The sequence below is a fragment of the Fusarium odoratissimum genome, assembly GCF_000260195.1.
Source record: "Fusarium odoratissimum NRRL 54006 unplaced genomic scaffold supercont1.27, whole genome shotgun sequence".
Classification (NCBI taxonomy): Eukaryota; Fungi; Ascomycota; class Sordariomycetes; order Hypocreales; family Nectriaceae; genus Fusarium; species Fusarium odoratissimum.
In genome coordinates, this window is record NW_022158711.1 from 436,353 (window position 1) to 462,695 (window position 26,343).

The following is a 26,343-nucleotide window of genomic DNA, read 5'->3' on the forward strand; positions in this document are numbered from 1 at the left end:
GTAATTATCCTGAGGAGTCCAAGCTTGGACTTGCTGCGATCCGAGTCTGTTTCTCACTCAATGTCTGGTCCTAGTAACGCTTGGTTAAGGGGCGGCGGGTGGTGCCGCAGCGGTCGCACGCGAAGAGGCTGGGCGAAAACAGCGGTTGGAAAGTGATCAATGCTGAAGTTTTAGCTGATGAGACTTGACTCAGGCATGGGGATGAGATTGGAGATGAGCAATTCATATAGGACATGTCTGATCGTGAGAGGAAGTGGGTTCACTGTGCTTCCGTCGTCTTCTGATACTAACAAAAGTACGGGGCGGCCAACCTGACGCAATGGGGAACGCGTCGAATATGAGATGAGATTCTTTGATAGGACATGGCATAAGTCAGAGATGAAGATAATATTCGATACGGCCCCGGCAATAGAGCACAGGTTTGAGATTAATTAATTGGTTCAATTAAGCTCAGATGAGCCCGATATTGCAAACCAGGGGTTACGCTACGTTTTGGAATGAGAATCTCCACCAGCTCCTCTTGCGTCCAGACCTTCAATCACTGGCGCGCGAATCTATGGTCTGACTATGGTATGGACTATATCTCCGGCGGAAGAACTATCGTGGGAGCTAGGGACGAGAGGCGAGCTGGACAGGCTAAAAGGGATAGACTATCGGCATCCTTGGGTTCGAGGGATCAGGAAAGGGGGTTCTTTGACTATCAGGGTCGAACGATATCTCTGACGGGGCAGTGAACGGGAAGATCACTTACAGTGAAACATGGTGCTCCTGAGACATGACAGAAACGAGGGCGGAGGCAGAAGAGGTTGAACGTTTCTCCCTGCGACTTTAACCGTTGGCATGTCTCCCCCTTCCGTGTCTCAAAGAGGGAATCCCTTGGACTGAAGTGAAGTGATGGGATGGGATGGGCGGCTGGTAGATTCGCCTAGATCCATCCCCTTCCCTCCCGCTCGAGACGGGCGAGATCTTGTCTTGTCTTGTCTCGTTCAGTTCAAGTCTCGCCAAGAAAAGGAGCCCCATTTCGTAGCGAGGTCCCAGCTGCATGGCATTGGCATTGGCAGGTCTCAGTCTCTCAGAGAACTAAAGTAGCGTTCCATTCCAGGTCGCGGGGAGGCGATCCGTAGCACTACAAGGGAGCTCGACCGAAGAACCTGTGAATTGGAGAATGGAATCGACCATCTTCACGAATGAGAAAATCTGCATGTTCCATCCCAATTCGGCATTGAGGCTTGAAGACCCAAAGCTGAACTCTACTTGAGACTTTGATTCACGGACCTAACAATCCCAGCAATCAAGGGAGCTCAACAAAACCGACAGTCCAGAGGTCAGTTCACCGCATCTACAGACAGGTATCTCGGCAGTGGAGAATCTGGTGAGGGGATTCGCGATTATATCGCCAATCTTAATGCATATCAGACCAGACCGACTTATCAAGGTTCATTGTTACATTCATCGCTTGATAGTTTGTCCCTGCGTAAGCTGAACTCAAATGCAAAGCTTGACGAAAAGTAAAATAGTTCTGAAACTGGTAGCCTCAAGACTAAGCTCTGAGAGCCTGACGATCTCAGCAATCAAGGAAACAGAGCCAAGATGAGCGACTGTCGATGATGGCAAGATGGGGGCATTTGGTGGATAATATGGAGGCCTTGAGATTCCGGAGCCAGCGAAACAAATGGAGGAGGTGGTATTTTGGTGGATGACGGATGCGTCCCCGGCAGGGCCGGCGGTACAATAGCAGCAACACCAGCAGCTTAGTTAGCTTCAGGCAGTTCTTTTCTTGGAACACACACGAGAGAGCAAACTCCACTTGATGAGGCGTCAGCCAGCGTCAGTCAGCGTCAGCCCAGCTTCTAGGTTGGGCCATGACCGCTTATACAAGAGACGACGTCGTCTTACGAAGTGTGCATACAAATGCTTCGTTACGAGTCTCGTCTGTCACGTAGCAGCAGCAGTAGCAGTAACACCGATAATGTTCCCTGAGGCGCCGTGATATTGTTTCCGTTGTTTACGAGGCTTTCACTACAGGAGGGGTCACGATAATTACTGAGCTGTTCAATTGGCCTGTCCATCATTTGCTTTGAGTTTGATGGTTGATTGCAAAGAGACCCTCTGCCTGAGGGTTATGTTGAGCTCCCTTTGGCCACATACCAACGGACCCCAAAGAGCTGATGGCTTTTCAACACCGCTTTCTCTCTCTCTTCTCCCTTGGCAGCCATCATCGACGATAACGAGAGAAATGATGATGCCCTGCATGAATAAACTTGAGTCTGTGGATTTTCTCCCTGCGTGGCTTGGGTGGATTGGTGGGTTTGGTGGAGAGCTGACAATAGCTGACTGTGTACGAAAAACTAAGGTAAAAGCCTAGGACTCTCCATATCGTGAGCGCTGGGCAGAGGAATTACAGTGGGAGGCACCTAGAATTGTGTGGTTGTCGGATCCATTCCTTCGACCTCCTTCGCCCATTTTCCTTTGGTGTATCCATTCTTTGAGATCTCGTCATTGTGCAGAACAAGACGCCACGGGGGAAACAAACATGCTATAGGGCCATGCTAAACTCTGTAAAGTGTGAATAACTACCTACGGAATAGAGTTGATGAAAGCCTCTTGTTGAGTTGATGATGTAGATCCATATCAGTGGTTATTACCAAGAAGAGGGGATCACGACATTTCAATAGCCTTTTCTCCTCCATGGGAATGCACGGGCTGCACCACCCACAGGGAGAAATGGCTGAAGCGTATTCATGAGAATCGTCAGTTTTTGGGCTTATCTTACGCAGGTATTATTACATCTCTCTCGTTCTCTAAAATTAAAACCACCAACACGGGGTCTGTGGTTTGTTACACGAGCCTCATCAGCTTTTGAGTTATTGATCGTTATTCTCGTGCATCCACCACGAGTACCGAGTACAATGTCTCCGCAATGGATCATCGCACCATCCTCAAAATGAGGCACAAGGAGCTACAAGGTCCGTCACCTACTGAACAAAGAACGGCGTTTCTGGCACCGCAGGCTCAGTGCTCCGTCAGGCCCGTCAACTAACTAACGGGCGGACTGAACCCAAGGTCTCACGGCCTCCGATTGATCAAACCCCTTTTTTTGGAAACTCGAACGGTCGATGGGGCTCCGTACAGGCCCGGACAGCGCTGTGTCAGATCGTATTCCGCCAATGAGACCTACGGCATGCGCTGTGGGGGAGATTCCTAAGCCCCCCTGCAGTCGAGGTGCGTGTCGCTCGGTGGCGTAACTTGCGCCCCCTGAAAGCCTGTTCCAGGAGGGGCCGGGTAGCGAAGTGCACCAGTGCATCCCGGCACCAGAAGGGTCCTATCCGAGAGCACCTTCCCTCTTTAGGCTCGCAAAACGACTTCAGGGGGTAGTCTTGGTACCCCATCTCAGGGGTTGGTGCCTCAGGCAGTTGCATCTACCGAGCCGTGCCCCTCCAAACTCTCAACGTGTCCTCAAGAGATAAAGAGGGCCTGCCCGCTCCTACCAAGTTGACCTTTCCATTCCCAAACCGACAAGCACCCAGCAATTAAGGTCGCTAATACAGAGTGAACACCTGTCCTCTTCCTCTTGAAGCTCCTTTCCACATCGTCATCACCATCACCTGACCTGACTCATAGTTGATCAAGGCAGACGTAATCAAAGTCTAGTCACTGACTCACACTTTGGCCAAGTCTTGTGATGGTGGAACATCGCTGCCTGCGCCTCATACATCTCTAATAACAGCTACTTATCCCCATAATATCCGTTGCTGTATCTGAATTTCAGACCCAATTCCAGATTCTCCATCCAAACAAACCACACACCTAATCACACACAAACAAACACAAACATGGAGCAACAAGGGTCACCAGCTTCCCAATTCTTCCAGTCTCCAGCCGAGTCTCTCATGTCAGCTCCTGAAGATGCCTACACATCACTCTTCGCCGCTACCACCCCTAGCGCAGCTTCAACAGTGAACCCCATGGACATGTTGACACCAAAGTCCTACAACGATGACTCTCTACTACCGATGATCAAGCAGGAGGAGGGCGTTGCATCAACACCAAGCCCTTCTCCAGCCCCTGAGAAGAAGACCACCAAGAAGAGAAAGTCATGGGGCCAAGTCCTTCCCGAGCCCAAGACAAACCTCCCTCCTAGGTATGAACCAACGACAACTGAAGATGATGTCACGAACGGTTCCACTAACTCCCCACGCAGAAAGCGAGCCAAGACCGCTGATGAAAAGGAGCAACGCCGAGTTGAACGCGTTCTACGGAACCGCCGCGCGGCCCAGTCCTCTCGTGAACGCAAGAGGCAGGAGGTTGAGCAGCTCGAGAAGAGGAACAAGGACCTCGAGGCTGCCATTCAACAGGCTGAGCAGATGAACGCCCGGCTCATGGATGAGCTTGCACAGATGCGAAAGGCGAATGGTCTTCCCCCTCTGTCACAGGAGCTCTTCAGCCCCCAAACAACACACCAGCCAACGGAGACCACGGTGTCTCCCAACGCCACCGTCGACCCCATGGCACTATCCCCCTGCCTATCACCCGTCCCCGAAGAATCTGAAGAGATCCTCCAACAGGAGCCGGCCAAAGAGACAATCCTGGAACAGTCTGAAAACACTTCTCCCGACCTGACACAACGTCCTGCTGCGATGTTGTCCGACCTGCAGTGTCACATGTCGGCGGAGGTGTCGAAGATGTTCCAGTCCCAGTCACCCACAACCTTGACTCAGCCAACATTGGCCTGGCTCCTGCCACTTCAGATGACACTCTTTTCAGCTGCGGTGGTTCTGAATTTCTGTCAACGTCCCTTGACACAGATCGCTATCTCATTGAAAGCGGGCATCTCTCTTCACCCTTCTCCTCAGCTACTGACGAGCCTTATCTGGACTTTGACACGTCCCCGTTCAATCTCGACAACAGCTTCAACGACGAATTGTACAACACCTTCATCAACGACACCGACAACGGCATCACGGCAGAGCTCCAGAAGCCAACCGACGACGCCGCTGCGATCCTCAGCGACGAGTTCCGCTTCTACGAACTTGAGAATCAAGTCTCTTCGGAAAATCCTATCCAGCAGCCCCTCCCTGGCGCGTCCTCTAACGGATGCGACGTTGGTGGCATTGCGGTTGGTGTCTGAGGGACGCGATGACAGGGTCGAGAAGTCGGAGCGCGAGACTGAGGATTCGCGCGGCCAAGACGAGTTGGTAAGGTGTTTCTCCGAGATTACTTTGCCGTCGCGTGAACTATTGTTGACACTCCTCTGGGCCATCCGCACAGAGGAGGCCCGAATTCAGCGTGAAGCTGGCGAGGTCCTCGACCCTGAGACTCGCTCCCCACTACGTGTAGATCAACCAAGCAAGAAGGCTGCTTTGTCAGTGATATTGGAGGAAGAGAACAATCGGGTACAGACATTATGAGAGTTATATCCATGATGATCTACCGTAATGTGATAATGTTTTGATTTGGGAAAAAAACGGTGCAAGGCGCAAAGGATCAATGTCCCAGGGGGGACTGGCAATAAAGCCCATCAGTTAAATCTTTTGTGTAACAATACAACGAACGCTCAAAGAAGCGTATGACCAACACTATCTGTTCTATTCCCGTGATAATTGCCTTTGCCTTGAATGCCGACTTGGCTGTTGCCTCAGTTTGTGATACTCATTAAAACGATATTGACACTCAATCTTCAGTTGTCTTTCAGCGTCAAGAGACTCCAGAGTCCAGTATGGATGCGAAAAAGAGGAGGTAATGTTGAAGAGTATTAGCGCACTTGATTAACTTGTTTAAACTTCGCTGAGGATTGTTCTTATTCGAAGTCTTTCTATTTCTTTGACCACCGTGACATCTGTAAGACTCTGTTTTCCGTGCAGCTGCCAGTATCATCTGAAGTTGAGCAATCATATATCTCGAGATCGGTAACCTAGAAGCAAGCAATACTCTTGATGAATAACATTTGATTGGCAACAAGATTAATTGATTGTTCAATGACATGCGCCGACGACATAAAACTCGCGCTTAACTAAACGCCCAACGCCAAACTATCTTGATATCTTTTGCAGCATTACCATAACCCATCCATCTCTTGCATAGCCGCCTCTTCATCATCAAAATTATTCGTCTCCTTATCTTTCGACCCTTGCCCCTTCTCTTTGCTCGTCTGATCATGGCTCTCAGCTTCCGCCATGAGAGCATCTAGGTCATCGTCATCTGGCTCTGCTGGTGTAGGGTTTGTTCTCGCTCTCGGAGCTGCATCGTGACTTGCTGCCTCGGCGATAAGAGCCTCGAAATCATCATCTTCTGGAACGTCGTTGCGGATGGGGACAATTGGTCCTGAATTTCGTTGTGCAGCTCGTGGTGTGGCATCGTAAAGATCGTCATCGTCTGGCACGCCTGTGTCTTGCTCTGGTGTTTTTGGTCTTGTACCCTCCTGCTCTGTAGGTTTTGATGCATCGTTTTCACCAAACATGTCGTCCTCTTCTTCGTCGTCTGCAGTTCTATCTTTGGGTTTGCTTTCGTTGATGTAATCGTTTCGTGCAATCATGACTCGTTTCTTGTGGCCCGCCTTTTCGACCATTGTAAGGGCGTCGAGGAATTTAGCTTTTGGGAAGAGGTCGTCTAGCCATAGTTGGTAGAAGGATAGTAGTCGAGAGGCGTCAGAGAACTGAACTGACCGTTAGTGTGTTTCCACTGTGCTAATTGGCAGATGGTGACATGCTTCATGGCCTTTGCCTTTAATCTTGAGATCCTTCGCCCTTTGTCTTAGCTTGGGAATACCCTTTGGTCCAAGTAATCTACATAATGTCAGTATCACTTGAGACCACGCAGTATTATATTTCCGTACCTCTCTTCGTCGAGTTTCACATTGGGAACTCGCGCCCTCTTCTTGACATCAATCTCTTCATCAATACCAAGACCAGAATCTGGCTCTTTTCGCTTCTTGTTGGCCGCTTCGGGTGGTGGCGATGCAAATGGATCGTCAGAAAAGTCGTCAACATCGTAGTTATCAAGCCCGTTGGCGGGATCTGAGTCTAGTGTAGGCATCTTGTCTTGTGGTTATATAAAAAGATCTTGAGAATCTGGTGGACTCAATGCTTAACGCGTCTTGAACTGGGGAGACGCGTCGAGAGCTTAATTGATTCTCAACCCCACCGATCTCCACGTGACCAATCATCGCCAACTTCGATGGGCTGACCAAAACACGTGATAAGTATCCTCAGGCATCCACTCCGGCTCCAGCTTCTGAATGTACCGAAACCGACGACCTCGAAAGGCTTTGGTGATAATATTCAAGGAATTGACTGCCACGGACGACGCATCACACAATGGCTGAGACAGCGACAAAGCAGTCGACCCCGTCCTTTGTCGGGACCAGCAAGGTCGTTCAGACCGAGTATCCCGTAAGTGACGCTTCAATTAATGGAGCAATTGCAGTTGCTAACTGATGATGTTATAGCTCATTGACAACGATCCGTACGTAACCTGAGCCCCTCCGATACCCAGCGACGACGATACGAATGAAATGGAATGCATTGGAGAATCGAATTGCTTGGATTTGGGTTGGATTGGGTTGAGCTTTGCTGATCCTCGGCAGTCACTTCAAGCGAGTCGTGGGTTATGCCCGTACATCCGATTACATCGCCGGCACCGTCGCCGCTGCTTTCGCTCCCGCTGCTCTCTACGCCCTCGAGAAGTTCGCTCCCTCACATGTAGGCAAGGGTGGTTTCCCCAAGGCCATGCGACTGGCTGGTGGTGTTGGTCTCTTGGGTGGTTTCCTCTACTTCTACCAGCGATCAGCCCGTACGTTTACAGCACCCGGAGGACATTGAGTAACTGAACTAATCTGAATAGTCCGATTTTACGGCGCCACCGAGAACGCCCGCGAGATTGAGATGGATATGCGCGAGATGGTTGATAAGGTTAAGAAGGGTGAGCCTCTATATGGCGTTAGCCGGCTAAGCCCTCATCTTCAGGGTGTTGCTGCCCGACAGAGCAGATACTCTGCTCTGTTCCTTAGCACGATTCCTTGGTTCAACTTTGTCAACCATAACCAGCATGGTGTCGACACGGCCAAGTACTACCAGCAGGCTGAGCGGGAACTTGAGGCTGAGCGCTCGTAAGAGAGGAGGGAAATTAAGATTTACGGAGAGCGAGAGGAGGATTGGATGGGAAAAGAGGTGTATATTACCAGCGGAGGTGGGCATTGCCTCGACGGCCTGGCGAGTTTATTTGTGAGATGGAAATAGATTCCTTGAACCAATCTTTTGTGCCATGTTGGTGTTTTTATGATGACCTTGACGATTTAGGCTTGAAAGAAAGAACGTAAGTTGATAGCTTAAGCATCTTGTTCTACAAGGAATGAGCTGCGGTGGACTGAGTTGGCCTTGTCTATGTCTGCTACTGAAAAGTCGTGATACGGTACAGGCACGTAGACCATGGACAACCATAACCCTACGCCTCATGTTATGGACTGCCACTACCAGAGTCTCATCCTCTTCACATTATTCTCACAGTTTGAAGATGAGATGGATGTTTGCTACTTGAGATATGCTATGTCCGCTTAACGCCTGTTCTAGTGAGAGATAGCCAGGTCAACTTGACTGGTTCGCTTTCCATTTGCACCGGAGATACGGGCCAAGCATACAAATATGGCAAGAGCCTATTCTCACACTAGTTATTCGTATATAAGAGGTCTATTCGGTGTCTGAATGTAACATTCTTATTGCAAGTCCGTTCAATTCCGCCCAAGTCCGTCCCTCATGATCAGTTGCTGTCGGGGACCGGCCAACTCCGTCTCTGGACCACATGCTCCTGACCAATCAAAGCTCGTGTAATCGACGTTTCTCCCAAAGAACACAGATTCAATCCGTAACAGCTTCCCAAAGTGGAACACCAAGAAAAGAATTTTTTTTGTTTCACTGAATCCTCATTTTCTCCTTTTTCCTCATATATATTCTGCTGCGGGATCTGGATAAATTGAGGGCTGATTGTGGTGTCGACATCTGCTTATCTCACCTGTCAACGTATCTCAGTCATCTATACGAACTACCCTACAAAATGGCGTCAGCAGAACAATCCATGGATCTCCCCGTGATTGACCTCGATGTCTATCTAAACAACCCTCTTGACTCAGAGGCCGTTCAAGAAGAGTGCAGAAAAGCAGCCAACGCCCTCATCACGTACGGTGCTCTCGTCCTTCACGACAGCCGAGTCTCAGAGGAGGATAACTCAACTTTCCTCGACATTCTTGAAGATTACTTTGCTCAACCCGAAGAGGTCCTCAGAAAAGATGAGAAGCCTGAGCTGAGCTATCAAATTGGTGTCACATTAGAGAACACAGAAAAGCCCAAGTGTGCTGTTGATGAGCCATGCCTCGATGTTATTCAGAGACTCGACCCTTCACAAAGACCGTTAGATATCTCAGCTCACTCACCTGATCCCAAGTGCAGATTCTTCTGGAGAATGAGCGAGCAACCGCCTTTTGAGACCGAGTTCCCTGGATTGAACGCCCCGAACGTGGTCCCTGAAGCCCCTCATATCAGAGACCGATGGGAGCCAGCCATGGACCAGTGGGGGACGTCTATGAAGAGCGCGTAAGTCCCCGAGCTTCCTTCTTTTGAGCCCTCGAGTGCTGATCAATGTCATAGTGTATCCAAGTTGGCAGAGATGACCGCCGTTGGTCTAGACCTACCAGCTCAGTTCTTCAGCGATGCTGGAAAATACGGGTAAGTTCCCTCACAATATCATAGCAGTCGCCCAAACTCACGTGCGTAAACAGACCTCACCTTCTTGCCCCAACAGCCTCAGACCTGGTCAAGTACGGCGAGAAGAACACCATCTTGGCCGGCTTCCACACAGATCTCAACTTCCTCACCATCCATGGTCGCTCCCGCTACCCTGGTCTTCACATCTGGGCACGCAACACCGGAAGCCGTATCGCCGTCAAGATCCCACCAGGAAACTACCTCCTTGTCCAAGCGGGCAAGCAGATTGAGCACATCACTGGTGGACTCATCAAAGCTGGCTTCCACGAGGTTATTGTGAATGAGAAGACCATTGAGACCATTGAGAAGAGGAAGTGTGACTTCCCTGACAGACCTCTGATCAGAATTTCGAGTACTCTGTTCTGGCATCTTGGTAGTGATGTCGATCTCAACCCCGTTCCCAAGCTCGTAGCAAGGGCAAAGGAAGTGCGAGAGCGACAGAAGGAGCTTGGAAGAGATGAGGGACGAGAGGTTGAGTATCCTCCCATGAAAGTTGGACACCAGGTGCAGGAGTATGTCAGCCCCCCCAGCCACTGACAATAGAAGCTAACTATGACTTAGGGAACTGAAGCACATTGCTTTGATGGCTTAAAGCGAAACTACTTAGCGAAGAGCGATGATTTATGACTTGAAGATCTCAAAGACGACTTGTTATGAGGACTGGATACAGGCTGTGGGATGAGGCTCATTTGTGTTGAACTCGCATGAAACCCAGCTGTAGATACGCCTTGTTTGACAGTTGCTCAGATATGAAAACACGAAGGCCTTGTGTGCTACTCGTCTCATCACACGTACTTCTCTGATTGTATATTGTCCGCTCTGTATTCAGTTCCCAGAACACAGTGCAACGGATCGTGCACGTACACCATGGTATGCTACTTACACCAGTGTCACCTGGCACATCCCAGACATGTACGCCTTCGGTAAGTCGAATCTCAACAACTCCGAGAAGCCGGGCTAGGGACTGACGGGCCTCGACATGGCTGTGTAGTTTGAAGTCGGGGCGACACGTCTTTACGAGACATCACTTGCAAGGACAGGTCAGGCATATCAAACAGAACATCATGTTATTGTTTTCTTGGGTATCTTTCAGATCCTCCTACGTTCACTCAACATACTGACATTTTTAAGTAGCCAAACTCTTCCATACCCTTTCAAGTCTCCTTCTCGCGGGGAAGAGTAGTCTCAGGCACCTTGCCGCCCTCAGATCCACCATGATCAGAACCAGTCTCCTCAGGCACGGCATTTTGGTTCACAGTTGTGTCATTGGCAGCAGGAGGGAACTCCTCACGCCAGAAGTCCTTCTTTCCGTGAGCAAGTCGGTTCAACCAAGGGGGCAAGAAACCACCGGGAATGCGCCAAGTCCAGCCGTCTCTCTCCTCATAGTTGGGAGGCACGATACGACCACCGGAAACAACCTTGATGACCAAAACGACGGTGTTGATCAACATATATGTGCAGATACCAGCAATCAGACCATCGGCAATGGAGTACGCAAAAGGCATGATGGCAATGGTGAGGAAAGCAGGAACAGCATCACCCATGTAACGCCAGTTGATCTCAGTAACCGCGCCAACCATCATAGAACCAACAAGAACGAGAACGCAGCCGGTGGCCCAAGGAGGAATGGAAGCAAAAATCGGCGCAAAGAAGATGGAAATGAAGAAGCAGATTCCGGCAACCATGGCGGTCAAACCAGTCTTTCCACCCTCGGAAATACCGGCACCAGATTCGACAAAAGCAGTGACGGGGGGAACACCGAAAACAGCGCCAATGGAAATGCTCAGGGCGTCGACCATGTAGGCAATCGAAGAGCCTTCAAAGTCCTGGGTAACGGGATCGACGAGGTTGGCGAAACGAGCCATACCATACAGTGTACCAGTACAGTCCAGGATGTCGACATACAAGAAAGTGATGAGTGCAAGACCGAACTGGCCGCTGTGGCCAGAAATGTTGAACTGGAGGACGTTGAGGGTGTGCTTGATCTCATGGAAATCGACAACCTTCTTGAAGAAGCTGAATCGATCGTCGCCAAGGGTGTCGTAGGGGAAATATGACACAGGAGTGTCTCGTGGCCAGGAGATGATGCTGACAAGAAGAATACCAGCAATGATGGCACCTTTGACACGGTACATCATGAGCAATACGGTGAAGATGCCGCCACAGAAGATACCAATCCACAGGGTAGGGCTTCTCATCTTCTGAGAGGAAGGGCACAGACCGGTGTCAGGGTCCCGATATTGCGATTCACAACCTGCGAGTTCCATAGGAGTGGAAACGGCACCAACAATCAGACCGATACCCTCGCTATAAGTGAGACCAATGAGCGTCAAGAAGAGACCGATACCGACACTGGTGGCGAGCTTGATACAGCGGGGGATGGCGCGAGCAAGCCATTGACGCATACCGAAGAGAGCAAGACCGAAGAAGATGAAGCCTTCAATGAAGATGGCTGTAAGGGCAAGCTCATAAGGGACGGGGCCAGAGCCGCTGGGACCAACGACGGTGTAGGTGAAGTAGGCGTTGAGACCCATACCAGGAGCGAGACCGACGGGAAGGTTGGCAAGCAGGCCCATGAAGAAAGTAGCCAGAGCAGAAATGGCAGCGGTAGCAGTGACAGCATCACGCTTGACTTCGGCAACACACAGCTGGTAGGCTTCGTCTGGGACGCAAGCACCGTCCTTGTAAGTAGGGCAAATACATGGACCACCGGATTCAGAAACAATCGAAGAGTTGACAGCAATAATGTAGGCCATGGCAAAGAAGGTGGCGAGACCAGCTCGAATCTCAGTGAAGAAGAGAGAGCCCTTGCGTTCGCGAGGCTAATTGGAGAGAGCATTAGCTGTGAAGTTGACATCGGAGGTGGCCGATTTGACTTACATGACCCGAACCCTCAAGCTGGAACCAACGTCCAACAGGACTGGCCGCAATCTTGCGGTTGGTCTTGTCCATCCAACCCATCTTGAAGATTGAGTTGACAATGACTATGTGACAAAAAGGTATTCAAAAATTGAGCAAAACCCAAAAGCCACGGGACAAGTGTGATCGGCGTGCTGCGAAGCTCGAGATTGAAAGTTGAATTGACAGACGGGAGGCAGCTGTCTTTAACTAATGGCGATCCCAAGCGTTCGACGAATGTCCTAGACTCTTTTACAGTTAGCTCCTGTATTGGCCAAGTCTAGACAGATAGATAGCCAACGGTATGTCTCCGATAAAGAGGGTCGGAGGCGGCCGAGGAGGCTAATGGAGGGACAACGGAGGTTATGTATGTGGTGGGATAGGCAATGGGGGTCCAAGCCCAGATATCTTAACTGGGGGAGATAAGAGACTGGGGAACTTGGGAACTGGGGTTTTAGGGATTGGGTGCATGTGAACAAGGGTGTATTGGCGCAAAGTCCAAAACTATACATAGAAGAGGTTGTACATTGATGCGCAAGGGCGACAAAAGATCCAGGGAAGGCAATGGACTAGAGACTTACTGATGGACGTACAAAAGAGGCGTCGGCTGGTATACCTAGTACGTGGTGCAAGGCAAGCCGTAATGTAATGCAATGCGCACGCAGTGTATGTATCTGCAGATGCAATTGACGGCTGAAATAGGTAGGCCAAGATGTGACGGAAACGTAAAGAGTCCCGATCGCAATCTGTCGAGTAGTAGAGGGTGTAATGCGACGACGGACGAATGTGCCGTATCGGGGAAGAAAATAACGTCCCGATATCAAGGGTCCGATGGGAAGGTCCAAAGAAATACTCGAGCCAGAGCAAAGATATAAGCCCTAGCAAGGTTGATCAAATAAAGCTCGGAGCAGTTTCTCTGTTTCTGTCATGCGCTTGGAGCCAGCGTTGAACTTGACTTGCAGCTGGTGAAAGTTCTAGAGTTTGCGCGAGAGACCCGGGGGAGACGACGGCGAAGAATAGGACGACAGAGAGATGTCAGTGGTACATACAGTTCAACCAACCCTTGAGAGGTGAGCAAAGCGTTGCAGCCAAGGCAAGAGGTGATTCGCGATGATGCGCGAGGAAAAAGAGAAGAGAGCAAATTTGCAGATGGCAAATTCGTGATAGTACCAGTTGCCCAGTCTCCGGTGAATGGGCAGCTGCTTCCTCGAGATGCTCCGCAAAAAATTGAATGGCAAGAACGAATCGGCCGAGGCACTAGATTCATCTCAGTCGATTTTTGGCCATTGACCCCGGTTTTTTCGTCCTTTCAAAAATTTTGCTGCCATTGTTGAATTTCCGTCCGATTAAACCCTTACCCAAAACGTCGTCGCCTCTTGGCCCAGCAGCCAACGAGCAGTGCCAGAACAACTGCCCAGGAACCGCAAAAGAGGATGCAAGCCATTGCGCGGGTAAGGTGGAGTTCGATAGCGATAGCGGCGGCGCGGGTACAACGCCACCCAGAGACGAGCCGCCCATTCAGAAGACTCGAATTTGCTCCTAGCTCTTTGTTCTCCTCCGTTCTAACGGTATGGAGTCACTGTAAGTCACTAGCAGGCTTCGAAAAAAGGTGGAGCGGACTGTGCGAGCGAATACTAGCCGCGTTGTGGCTTGGACCATGTGGTGCCATGTTGTAGCTCAAAAGTATTCAACTGCAAGCATCCGCTGTTTTGATGATGATGATCAAGCGGCTCCAGCAATTGTAGTTCACGTGGGACTTTGTTTCGTGCGACGAGGAGGGAAATGACTCGAAAGTTGAGCACAGCTTGCAAAAGACACAATGCACAGTTACAATATCGGAGGGTCCAATTTGAATGGTGTAAGGATGTAGGATCGATCTTGTGCTTATCTGCTTTGTTGGTCTGTTACACATGGCAACACGGACGAGCTGAGACAGCAAGCATGGCAATTTCAATGGTTCGAGGTCAATGTGGATGGATGGAGCTGAACATCTTTAGAACAGGTCGGGTAAGCACCTTTCTTCTAGAAGCCGGCGCAATGCTGTGCTCTTCTATTGCGCCTTGAACTATAATATTGGCGCTTTGGTGCTGCTTCTTGGTTCATTGCGACTGTTTCGCTTCAAGATGTGAAGTTTTTGCGGTCGCTGTTAGCACGTTGGAAAAGCTTCTCACCGTCTTTAACGGAACGGGCGATTGATTCAGCTTGTGGCTGATGACCTTCCTAGCTTGGATGTACTGTCGCGTGCTGCGCCGGTGCTGAAACTTTGATACACCGTGCGCAGTGTGTGGCTCACTAATTGAATATTGGCCTGTGCTCACTCGTCGATAAAGACCCTGGAGGCATGTCAAGTGTGATAAGCGCAAAAGATAACGGACCAAGAGCCCCAGAAAAGCGCCGTCCTCCGAGCTTTATCACCTATCCGAGTTTCGCCTGCTAACAGTTTTTAGTGAACGAAACACTGGGAGATTGATGATCTTTAATTAGCTATCCAGGGCCGAGAGTTGTTCCGGTAGCGGTGGGCCGGAAGTCTGCGACCTGTATTGACGCTGGTCACCGAAACTCAGTTGAATGTGTGTCTGTATCATTGCTATCGTGACTCTCATCGTGATGTTGTTAATCACGATGCAATGCATCAATAGATCGCCGTAAAGGCACAAGCTCCCAAAATCATCACAGCTGAATTGAAATAACTGTTGATGTCTTCCAGGGTGTCTCAGTCACTGCACCTCGGACTTATTCTGGTGTTCTCGTGCCTCTATTAACATAACGTTACTCTGCCCAGTTTCGCCCTTGCTTCGTGCAACAGCAATCGAGCTGAAAGATGAGCGATGCTACGTGTTCATGAGACAGTCAACAAAGAGATATTGACCCAAATAACGCCGTCTTTTTAGAATTACTCAGGCCTAATAAAAGACCCAGCACAAAACGTGCATCTTTGGCTCAACATGGAGTTCTTTGAGCGTTCTGAGTTGCACAACATGAACTCTGGCCTCAAAGCGCTGAGCCTCATGGCTCAGTTTCAGTGACTGCCGGTCCCCGGCACTTCAATTCAACCTCTTCCCGCCATTTCCCCAGGTCAGGATGGATTCTTGGTCTGCAGGTTTCCGTTCCCCGCTCTCCATTCTTCTCGTCCTTATCCCGATCTGGTCAACCTTGTTCTCGATCTTCCGAGCTTCATACAGGTTTGCTCGATATATCCCTCTGTTGATCTCACGTTTGGGTATGACGACGGTTTTAACCGACGACTCTCACCGCCATCATTTGTGAGCGGAAATTGTAAGTCCCGAGCCCGTTGTCTTCAAGGGTCGATGGCTGGTTGCCACTGCATTAGACAAGGTGCCTAGGGATACCACACCGACGAGAACCGGGTAACACAATTATACACACAGTCAGCTTGCTTTTTGCCTGCGTCAAACCCCAGCATATTACAGTACAGCATGGATGAACCCTGGTCCTCCTGCGTCAAACTGAAAGTTTAACTAAATGGGATCAGCTGGATTGGCATTGCCGATGAGACCCCATGATAAACTTCCGATACAACACATGCAACCCCAGTCCATCAAAGAGCGATCATTTTGATCTTGACAAGCGGGAGCTATCTGGTCTGGAATCTGAGCTGAACGTTCTAACCTCGCAGTATGACTACTTGTCTGTGATGAGATCTCTCAATGTTTCTCGATATCAGTACGACCAAACGTGTGTCTGTGACTGTCATAATCGTGTGGAAGCGTCATATGATACACGATCTCCTATGGGCCATTGTGCTTCATGATGGAGCAGCATCTATGCTACTCCCTGGATCAATAGATGTATCACGGACTCGGAGGCCGAAGAGAAGCTCAGCATCGTCATGATGGCATGAAAGGCGGTGGCCAACAATTACAATGAGCCCTGTTTGAAGGATGAAGCACACGTTTCAATCTAACATTCGTCCAAGGGTCGCGCAAGGCGGGTTGCTTGCCAGTGAGAGACCGGCCATCCTCCGTATGAAGCTGAGGTCATGAGAGGAAGCGCCCCGATGGCCTCATGAGACACTAACAATTCCCCTTCTCAAAAGAGGTGTTTGAGCGATATCCTGTCCCTATTAGATGCGTCGATTGATAGGAATCGACCAGAAATCACTCGCTATTTTCCCAATCATTTGTCCGCCATTTTCTGTAGGCTAACAAGAGACGAGACCCTTGGAGTAGTGACGTCAATCAGCTGAGCAGTTGGATCTTATGACGTCGAACATGCAGGGTCTTTAATGGAACCCACGCCGAGTTCCCCACGAAAGCCTGTCAAGCTCAGAGCTGGATGGCTGGTATTCTTCTCCGGGTAATGCACCTCGACGCCATATTTCTGGCCTTGGTTTTATGCATCCCATCAGCGAATTGTAACGCTATGTGTTGATTATATGTGCGAAAATTAATGCATCCCTTTAATGACGGAAGAGAAGATCTGATTAGCGGCCCCCTCCTCTACCTTAGGGACTTAGCCCTTTGATCCTCGCGCCAAGGTCACCCACTCACTCACTGACAGTCTCACTTCCGGTTCAGATTCAAGCCGCGCCATGACCCAAGTTGTGACCTACTAGTAATATTTGATGATCCCTGGATACGGAGTTCTCCTTTACTCTCTCCTCTTACCGCTTATCACCTGTTTCATTACGTGTTTTATGCAGGCACCTCTTTACATAAAGAAGGATTTATCCCCAACATTCTGCCCCTCCACTATCGATATGCACATCTAGGCAACTCACAACTTCCTGGCTACGTTACATAAACCTTTGTTCTCTTACAACAACGTCAACCTACCAGCCCTTTCACCTCTCAGACACGCAAACAAACCATCGGATAGAGCCTCCATCTTCCGCTCTCACAGGTCTCAACACCCGTACCACTGCTACACATATGGCCTACTACCGCCCGTCCAGACAACAAGCGCGCCCATACGGATATGACGATGACTACGTAGCGCCAGATCCCGGGAGGTCGTATGACCCTTACGATGACCGAAATGCACCTCCTCCCCGCAAAGTCAGAAGAGAGCCGGCAACAGATGCGTCACCTCCCCGCCGCTACAAGACACAAAGAAGTCGCCGCCCTCCGAGTCCTGGCAGGCCAGGGTACCCTGATGATCCTATGATGGATGATCGGAGAGCCGAAGGCCGTCCCCGTCGCAGATATGAGCCGGAGCGTCGTGGACGGAGTGCCGGGCCTGATCGACGAAGCCGAGACATCAGCCCTCCACCCTTCGGACCCCCGCCAGATTCACCTCGCCGAAAGGCTCGCTCAGCTCGTCCCGATCGCGATGCTCATTTCCCCGAGCGAGAATTTCGCCAATCTTCACGCGAGCCTCGCTCAGGGCGGGATCGGGATCGGGAACGGGAGTTACCCATCCGTGGAAAACGGGACGCACGACCTGACAGAGACCCTCGATTCGAGCGCGATGCTCCACCAGTGCATCCTTACGATCGTGATGCATATGCCCGGGAACCAACTTCACGCGCATACCCCGATGATCCTCGAGACCAACGACGGTCCAAGCACCGCGATGCTGAGCCGGAATCGCCTCGGCGCCATGGAAGATCAGTGCCACCGTCACCTCGTTCTAAGTCGCAAGGACGGGGTCGAAAGTCACGATATCCAGACTCCGACTCTGACACGGAGGATGATCATTACGGTGCCAAACTTGGAGCTGCCGGAGCTGGAGCGGGTGCCGCTGCTGCTGCCAGTCGACGACGCCCACGGTCTCAAACAAGAGACCGTCGTGGGCGAGATCCTGCTCGATCTCCAAATCGAGGTCGGCCCCCGACCACACAGAAGAATCGCGGCAGCGGTCCTGCCGGACGTCGCAGCTCCATGCCTGCTAGCACCAAGCCACGCACTGCATGGTGGCAGAACCCCATGGTCCAGGCTGGTGCCCGTACTGCTTTCACAGCTGGTGCTCAAGCTGCGATGAAATCTGGTCATGAATCTGGTCCCTGGCTGGGCCCCAAGGGCGCCAAAGTTGCAACAGCTGCTCTTGGTGCGGCCTTGGTTGATGGCTTCATGGGCCAGAAGCATCCCAACAGTACCAGACAGAAACTGATGAGGCAGGGCGTTGACCTTGCCTCAGCTCAAACCACAAGGGTGCCCGAGCACCATGGCCATAGTCGCAGACGATAATGGCTGACGACGCTGCGTTTATTCTCTTTCATGGTATCTAATACTCGTTTTCACAAAGATTGAAAATTACGTTAAAAACATGCTCAAGCATTGCGGAGGTTACACAATCCAGAGCACTTGTTGACAGGCACTGGATCGGCGCATTGCTATGGAGTTGATGATAGAATGATTATCACAACTGTACGATACTTACGAGACTTATGAGATACCTTCCTGCATTTCAAGAATTGAGATTTACTTTATGCTTCTATCGTGCCCACAACTTAGAGTTTGATGTTTAATGTGATACGAAGAGGTCAGTGACAACACAGCTATGTTACACAAGCATTCTCATTCTAGTCAATTTAAACTCAATATGCTTTAAACGATAGTCCATAACCGAAATATCAACCCAAAACTTCCTCAGAAGAATGATCGAAACGTTACTCGTTTACTCATCGGATGATAACCGTCTTTTCCCAAGAACTCTCGCCATAAACCCCCTTCAGTATGCTAATAGTCTAGGACAAAGTCGAGTTCCACGGTCGACAGCGATTGGCCATGCACATACCGTTGCAGCAAGGTCCTACAGGCTGCCCGCGTGTATCATAGCACTCGCCTATCATTGACCGTCGTCAGATATGCCGGATCACGGGAGTTAGATCTGGTGTACTTACCGACCATAGGAACACAACTGCCGGTGCAGTCGACAGCGGTGATCGCTCGAGGGGAGTTGACGAGGATGTGCTGGGGGCCATCCTTCGTGCTGACTTTGGGGGTCAACTTCGCTTGGCCCTCGATGGCGACGAACCATTGTTCAAGAGCATTGTAGTCTGAATTGTGGATGACATCGACACTGAGATCATGATCTGAAGAAGAGCACATAGGGTAAGCGGCTGAGCGGGATATGCTAATAGAGACGCCTACCAGTCTTGCGAGTACTGCCATCAACAGGGAAAGCAATAGAGTAAGAAGCCAAACCGCCAGGGAAGGTTAGGTGAACAAACTGAGGATCTGATCATTGAAGAACACCCTGAAGAGCAAGAACACCATAGGAGAGAGGAAAGAGGAGAGTCGGAACAAACTTCGTCTTGCTTTATTTTGGATGACGACTGCTTGAACATAGATGTGTTCATGATAATAAGAATAATTGCTCCTGTCTTGATTGCTGAACTACATAACATAGAAAGAGAAAGATGGCCGGGGCGACGCTTCTCCACAGTGATCATGTTACTCTTTCACAGACACATGATTAGATAACGTTTGTCTTTGTTAACTAGTAACTGTGAGCATTTGCGAGATCGTAGAACATGCTGAGCAGCTACCTAGTACAATTGCAGACATCTGGAAGATACTCAGAACAAAGAAACCCGGGTTTTGATCTATACAGTGAATGATCGTGAAAGAAAAGGGCATCTAACAGAAGAGATGGTAGTATAAATTCGGCCTTGCCGCTACCTTTGCTTTACTACCATCAGCACACAAGACCGTCACTACTAACTTACTCAAAACGGAACAACCACAACGACACCAACTCACAGTAACATCCACCTCAACAATATTCTACAATTATGACACGAAGTCTTCGTAACATTGGAAAGCATCGGAAAGGTTCAGCAGACTCTGGATTACCTCCAGAACCGCTATCCTGGCCTTGGCAACCCTGGGCCTCAGTCTGGTGGTCCGCTGTACCCAACCCAGAATGTAATTGATGGGCTTCTTTTTGACCTTCGCATTGCTACGATGCAGGTACGAGGCTTGTCTGCGTTCCAGCCATTCGACGCATGCCACGAGCGCGTGGTATTGTCTCTCACTACGATGGTAATGACCTTGAATGAGAAGGTGTATAAGCTACAGGTGGACATCTGGAACATTGATCCCGTTCGTCGTCTATAGAATTAGGCTATAGGCTATTATATATAGGTGTTATATTAATAGCTATAATTAATATTAGTATATATAATTAGCAGAGGAAGTTAGGGTAAGGAATATACTTAAGTATAATAAATAAACTAAGTATAATATTTTATATTAATAGCCTAGTTATTTTATAAAATTAGCCTTATCTCTTAATAGGTTAAATATTCTTTATAATATTTATATAATCTTTTAAAGAAATTATATAATAAAATTCTTTTTTCTTTAAGCTTTAATATTTAAAAAGTTAAAATACTTATTTAATAATATATAAAATAAAGCTAAAGGTATTAAAGCCCTAGTTTAAACTACTGCTTTTTTATTAATTTTATTAAATTTATTTTTATATATAAGGTTAATTAGTTATATATTATATTATATATATTTAATTAATAGAGCTAGTTATAACTTTAGGTTAATTTAATTTTTATTAACTAATTTATATAAAAGTTAACCTAATTTCTTTAATTCTAACTTTAATAGAATTTTTAAACCCTGCCTTTACTTTATATTTATCTTTACTTTTATATAAAAGGGAGGATATAAAGTACCTATTTGGCCTTAATAATTATATTTTTAAACTACTCTTTATATTAGGCTAAGTTTAGGCCTATAAATATAATAAAAAAAGCTGCCTCTTTTACCTTAAGAGACTAGCCTTATTATAGGGCTTTTTCTAGCTTCTTTAATTTAAATAGCTTCTAATTAGCTAGGTTAGAGATATTATATTACCTAGGTAATCTAGATTTATATAACTAATTAAGCTAATTAGGCTATATTTAAAAATAGCTATCCTAATTAGGCTTAATTTGCCCCTTAAAGAGAAGTTTATCTTAATAGCTTTAGTTATCTTATATAATATATAGTAATTTTTACCTTTAGCTTACTTTAATACTAGTTTAATTATATTAATAAGATTATAATTAGTTATATAATAGCCTTAATTAGGCTATAGGCTATTATATATAAATATTATATTAGTAGTTATAATTAATATTAGTAAGTATAACTAGAAGAGAGGAAGTTAGTTTAGAAAATATACTTAGGAAGTATAATAAATAAACTAGGCATAGTATATTTTAAAGGTTATTTAAAGACTAGTCCTTTAGGTAAGATAAAGGAAGAAGGGTAACCTAACTACTAAGAGGCCTGCAGCTAGTATTAATACTACTTAGTTAAGGTAGTAATTATACTATTAAGGCAGATAAACCTTATATAATTTTAAATTTTATAATAATAGCCTATTATAGGGGTCTTATTATTTAAGCCATTATAGAAAAGTTAAAAAGCTTAAGGGCCTTATATAAGGCTAATAGTAAGGGGAAAAAAAAATATTAAAAAATATAATAACCTTAATATTAAATCTTAGTAGATTTTATAATTATTATTTTAAACCTTAAGATTTAATTAAATAAGTAGCCTTAATTTATAAATATAAAAAAGATATTTTTCTTATTCTTAGAAGGCTAAATATCCTCTTTATTATTACCTTATTAAGGTAATTATTACTAAGGCTTTAATATTAAAAGGCTATATTAAAATAAGCTAAGAACCTTAACTTTTATTATAAGAAAGGGCTATTATAAGGTAAAGGAGGAGAAATAAGAGGGAAAAAGGAGAAAAAAGGTAAATTAAGAAAAAAAGGTTTTAGTATTTAAGGAAAAACTATAAATATTAATAAACAAAGGCTAACTTAATAAGTTAATAATAAATTAAATTAAGTTATAAGATAATATAATAAGAGAAATATAAGTTAAGGATAAATATAATTAAATAATACTTAGGTTTTATTATTTATAAAAAATATTAATTATTAATAATAATAATTAACCTAGCTAATATAGTTAATAAGTAAGTAACCTAGTTAAATAAGTAACCTAAAAATCCCTATTAATTTTATTATATAGATAATAAGATTACTATAACCTATCTAATTAATTAAAACTACTTATTATATTCTTCTCTTAAGGCCTAAATATCCTCCTAATAGGTCCTTATATTATACCTAGTCTTACTATAGATACTATAATGCCTAATACCTAGTCTAATTAACCTTTCTTAATTACTACTTCTTAATAATTTGGCTATTACCTATATATTAATATCTATTAGATTAATTACTTAAGATGCTTATTATATTATTATTATCCCTTCTTTCTATAGTTTTATCCTTTTTGCCTTTTAGCACTAGCTTAGTATCTTATTTACTTATTAAAGTTCTTTATTCTTAGCTGCTAATAAGACTACCTTATATATAACTGCCTTAGCCTCTTTAAAAAGATAATTAAGGGTATTAAGAATTAACTTTAGAGAGTTATTATAATATCTTTTAATTTATCTAATAATATATTTAGATTAAGATTTAGTTTCTTATATTATATTTAAGGTCCTTAAAGCCTAAGGGGTTAAAGGTTAGCTAACCTCCTTAGGAGAAGTTAGAGTTTATAGCTATATATTAAGCTTTAAGATTATAGCTTCTAGGTTAAAAGGAATAATTCTAGCTCCTTTAAATTCCCCTTAGATATTACTTTCTATAAAAGTAACCTTAAAAGTAATATAAAAGGCTAAAAAGAACTTAGTCTTAGAAATATAGGTTATAAAGTATCTAATTAGATGCTTTATTTCTTAATTATAAGCCTTTTTTAGTATTATAAAGTACCTAATATTAAGAGGCTAGAGTAAATAGGATATATAAGTAGGTATATAGAGTATAATAATCTTATGCTCCTAATAATATCTCTTAAAATTAGCAGAGTAGTAGTTTTTATAATTATTAAGGATTAAGAGATAATAAGGATTAGTTAATTTATTAGTTATAAATTAATTAAAATGCTTTAGCTACTTAAGACCTAGCTTATTATTTATTTACCTATTTTAACTTATTATAATAACCTAATTAGGTAGAAGGTTATTTTCTTAGTATTAATTAGTAAGATAATATTAGCCTAAATTAATAATAAATAATATAATTACTTAGCCTTTTATATTAATTACCTAAATTACTATAATTTATTTTTAATTTCTAGGCTATATTAATTTTAATTTTCCTTGCCTTTCTAAGCCTATAATTATAATTCTAGCTATTATAAGGCCTATTATAAAGCTAGTCTTATTAAAGTTCTAGATATTATCTAATTAGATATTATACTTTATAATTATATTTTATATAAGCCTAAACTAGCTATAAATAATAATTAGATCTTTATATTTAGCTCTCTAGTAATTATATCTCTAAAAGATATATATCTTTAGCTCTAGTTATTATTTAATAAAGTTATAAGCTTAGTACTTACTAATAGGTAGCTTATTATAATTTATAAGCAGGGAATTAGCTATTTCTTTTATAGAATATAATTATAAAAGGAATCCTTATAAATCTAAGTTAAGAATAAATTAAATTATAATTTATTTCTTTAGATTAGATAATTTCTAAGAATTTAAGATAGAATTATATTATACTTATATACTATTATAGCAGTATTATAATATATAGTAATATACCTTATATATAGTTACTACCTATTATATACTTAGTTTTAGATTATTTTAAAGGGCCTAAAGGGCAAAAAGGATTCTAACTTTATTTAAAGACTATAATATATTAGGTAATTAAAAATTAATTAATTAGATAGTTTAAATATAAGATAAGGGATTTTTAGGTCACTTACTTAACTAGGTTACTTACTTATTAACTATATTATAGCTATTTAATCTTAGTAATTAATAATTATATAATTAATCTTTTAATAGATATTAATAGGCTTAAGTTTAAGTATATTCTTATTTTATATTTCTTTTTATAATATTATAAAATTATAAGAAATTACTTATTATATATTAATAAATTACTATTAATATACTAAGTTAATTTAATAATCTTTAGTTATTAAATATAACTTCTTAGTATTAAGAAATATATATCTTTTATTAAATATATTATAGGCTAAATAAAGGTATTAAAAGACCTAGCTAATTACTTAAAATAGGGTTAAGATATATTAAGATAATAATAGGCCTTTATTAATAGTATTATATTAGGTAGTAATAATAGCCTATATTAGGTATAATTTATAGAATTAAAATATATAATTAAGTTAATTAAATTAATAATATGAATATTTTACTATAAGAATTAAGTATAATAGTTAGGTCTAATTATATTAAATTAAGCCATACTTAGGTTTATTATTAGCAGACTACATAAGGCATATAACTAAGCTTATTAAAGTATTATATCTCTTAATAGTAGATTTAATACATATTAGGCTTAATTAATATAAAGAAGTTTTATTAATAGCTAGTAAGCTAGATTTATAGGAGTATTAATAAATATAATTTATATACTAGAAATAATCTAAGAGGATTACTAAGGTAGTTAAATTATAGTAATCCTAGATTATAATAGTTCCTAAAGTATTATAATCCTATCTACAAGGTAATCTAACTCTAATTAATTTATAACTATTTAAGGGCTAATACCTTATATAAGTTTTTATAGGATATATATAATATAACTACTAAGATTATAATATAATCTCTTCTCTCTATTAGGTCTTATCCCTAAGACCTTAAAATAAGCCTAATTTATTTTTTATTTAGTTAGTTCTAACTTATATCTTTAAATATTTTCCTATTAGTATATACTACTAATAAGATATTTAATTATATTTCTAAGTCTATTAACTAAAAAACCAAGGAATATAAATTTTTAATTAAAAGTATTAAGTTATTATATAAACTTATTAATATATTATATTCCTATTATTTTAAATACTAGAAGAAGTATTTAATAATAGCAGATTCCTGATATTATAATAAATATATTTATTAAAGGTAGTCCTATAATAGCACTAAGGTAATATCTTCTTATATATAATTCTTTTCTTACTTACTTTAGTTTTACTAATAGTTCTTTAATTAAGAAGCTAATTTCTTAAAAAAAGAAGTTAAATAAGAATAAAAAGGAGGCTAATAAAGATCTTTTAAAACTTTATAAAAAGTTAGCTATATTATAGGCATATATAGCTATCGCTACTAGTTATTTATCTTAGATTTATAAGATTAAAAATAAGGTAAAAAAGTATTATATATTTAAATTTTATTATAATATTTAAGGTCTTAAAGGAAAAGATAAGCTAGCTAAGAAATTAAGTTATTATAAGTATAAGGCTTTTAATAAGCTTTACTTTCTAAATCCTAAAGGTATTAACTAGGATTTCCTTAGCTTAGGGAATTTTAACTTTAATCCTCTGACTTTTAGTATTATTAATAAAAGTTCTTTAGGAGTTATTAAGTATTTATAAAAGTATTTTAGTAATTCCTATATATTTTTATTTTCTAGGTAGTTTTTCTATTTTTTAAGGTACTTTCTTTAATTATTTATCTTATAAGTTCCTCTAATAGCCTCTGCCTTATAGACTTCTAATCCTAAGATTTCTTATAATTTATTATCTATTCTAACTTATATAATATCTACAGCTAATTTAAGTAATAAAATATAAAAGATTAAATAAAGCCTAACCTTTTATAATAGGTTTAATTTATAGTTATTTTTTAAGATTTTCTATAATACTTTATAGGATCTAATAAATTTATAATCTAATTTATATATTAGCTAATCTATTTTAATATTTCTTATAGCTAGGTAG

General features: G+C 43.6%; 7 protein-coding genes across 11 annotated transcripts; 4 read left to right on the top strand and 3 right to left on the bottom strand.

Moving 5' to 3' along the window:
• Positions 1 to 3,401: 3,401 nt before the first annotated feature.
• On the top strand, positions 3,402 to 5,670 carry FOIG_12632 (uncharacterized protein). Its single transcript, XM_031213564.1, has 2 exons — positions 3,402 to 4,141; positions 4,202 to 5,670. Exons 1-2 carry the CDS (start codon positions 3,834 to 3,836, stop codon positions 5,406 to 5,408), a joined length of 1,515 nt encoding a protein of 504 aa, XP_031056895.1. The 5' UTR covers positions 3,402 to 3,833; the 3' UTR covers positions 5,409 to 5,670.
• A 77-nt stretch (positions 5,671 to 5,747) lies between these two features.
• On the bottom strand, positions 5,748 to 7,111 carry FOIG_12633 (replication fork protection complex subunit Csm3/Swi3). The gene is made up of 3 exons (XM_031213565.1): positions 6,833 to 7,111; positions 6,707 to 6,782; positions 5,748 to 6,652 (listed from the first exon to the last, which is right to left on the bottom strand). Exons 1-3 carry the CDS (start codon positions 7,030 to 7,032, stop codon positions 6,053 to 6,055), a joined length of 876 nt encoding a protein of 291 aa, XP_031056896.1. The 5' UTR covers positions 7,033 to 7,111; the 3' UTR covers positions 5,748 to 6,052.
• A 57-nt stretch (positions 7,112 to 7,168) lies between these two features.
• On the top strand, positions 7,169 to 8,300 carry FOIG_12634 (NADH-ubiquinone oxidoreductase 21 kDa subunit). Its single transcript, XM_031213566.1, has 4 exons — positions 7,169 to 7,388; positions 7,445 to 7,461; positions 7,583 to 7,788; positions 7,840 to 8,300. The coding sequence occupies exons 1-4, from the start codon at positions 7,314 to 7,316 to the stop codon at positions 8,106 to 8,108; spliced, it is 567 nt and encodes a 188-aa protein (XP_031056897.1). The 5' UTR covers positions 7,169 to 7,313; the 3' UTR covers positions 8,109 to 8,300.
• A 495-nt stretch (positions 8,301 to 8,795) lies between these two features.
• Positions 8,796 to 13,388, top strand: FOIG_12635 (uncharacterized protein). 2 transcript variants are annotated; one of them, XM_031213568.1, is made up of 6 exons: positions 8,824 to 9,581; positions 9,636 to 9,713; positions 9,767 to 10,264; positions 10,314 to 10,675; positions 10,744 to 10,834; positions 10,884 to 13,388. In XM_031213568.1, the coding sequence occupies exons 1-4, from the start codon at positions 9,046 to 9,048 to the stop codon at positions 10,342 to 10,344; spliced, it is 1,143 nt and encodes a 380-aa protein (XP_031056899.1). In that variant the 5' UTR covers positions 8,824 to 9,045; the 3' UTR covers positions 10,345 to 10,675; positions 10,744 to 10,834; positions 10,884 to 13,388. The 2 variants fall into 2 exon arrangements, with proteins under 2 accessions (XP_031056898.1, XP_031056899.1); XM_031213567.1 differs by having other exon boundaries at positions 8,796 to 9,581; positions 10,744 to 13,388.
• On the bottom strand, positions 10,741 to 14,163 carry FOIG_12636 (MFS transporter, AGZA family, xanthine/uracil permease). 4 transcript variants are annotated; one of them, XM_031213569.1, is made up of 3 exons: positions 13,232 to 14,163; positions 12,633 to 12,899; positions 10,741 to 12,574 (listed from the first exon to the last, which is right to left on the bottom strand). In XM_031213569.1, the coding sequence occupies exons 2-3, from the start codon at positions 12,711 to 12,713 to the stop codon at positions 10,907 to 10,909; spliced, it is 1,749 nt and encodes a 582-aa protein (XP_031056900.1). In that variant the 5' UTR covers positions 12,714 to 12,899; positions 13,232 to 14,163; the 3' UTR covers positions 10,741 to 10,906. The 4 variants fall into 4 exon arrangements, with proteins under 4 accessions (XP_031056900.1, XP_031056903.1, XP_031056902.1 ...); XM_031213570.1 differs by having other exon boundaries at positions 10,813 to 12,574; positions 12,633 to 12,897; positions 13,232 to 13,892; XM_031213572.1 differs by having other exon boundaries at positions 10,741 to 12,899.
• Positions 14,164 to 17,092: 2,929 nt separating this feature from the next.
• Positions 17,093 to 19,195, top strand: FOIG_12637 (uncharacterized protein). Its single transcript, XM_031213573.1, has one exon. The coding sequence runs from the start codon at positions 17,543 to 17,545 to the stop codon at positions 18,797 to 18,799; it is 1,257 nt and encodes a 418-aa protein (XP_031056904.1). The 5' UTR covers positions 17,093 to 17,542; the 3' UTR covers positions 18,800 to 19,195.
• A 104-nt stretch (positions 19,196 to 19,299) lies between these two features.
• On the bottom strand, positions 19,300 to 19,726 carry FOIG_12638 (uncharacterized protein; the record flags this gene model as incomplete). The annotated part of the gene is made up of 2 exons (XM_031213574.1): positions 19,300 to 19,397; positions 19,456 to 19,726. The coding sequence occupies 2 exons, from the start codon at positions 19,724 to 19,726 to the stop codon at positions 19,300 to 19,302; spliced, it is 369 nt and encodes a 122-aa protein (XP_031056905.1).
• Positions 19,727 to 26,343: the final 6,617 nt, after the last annotated feature.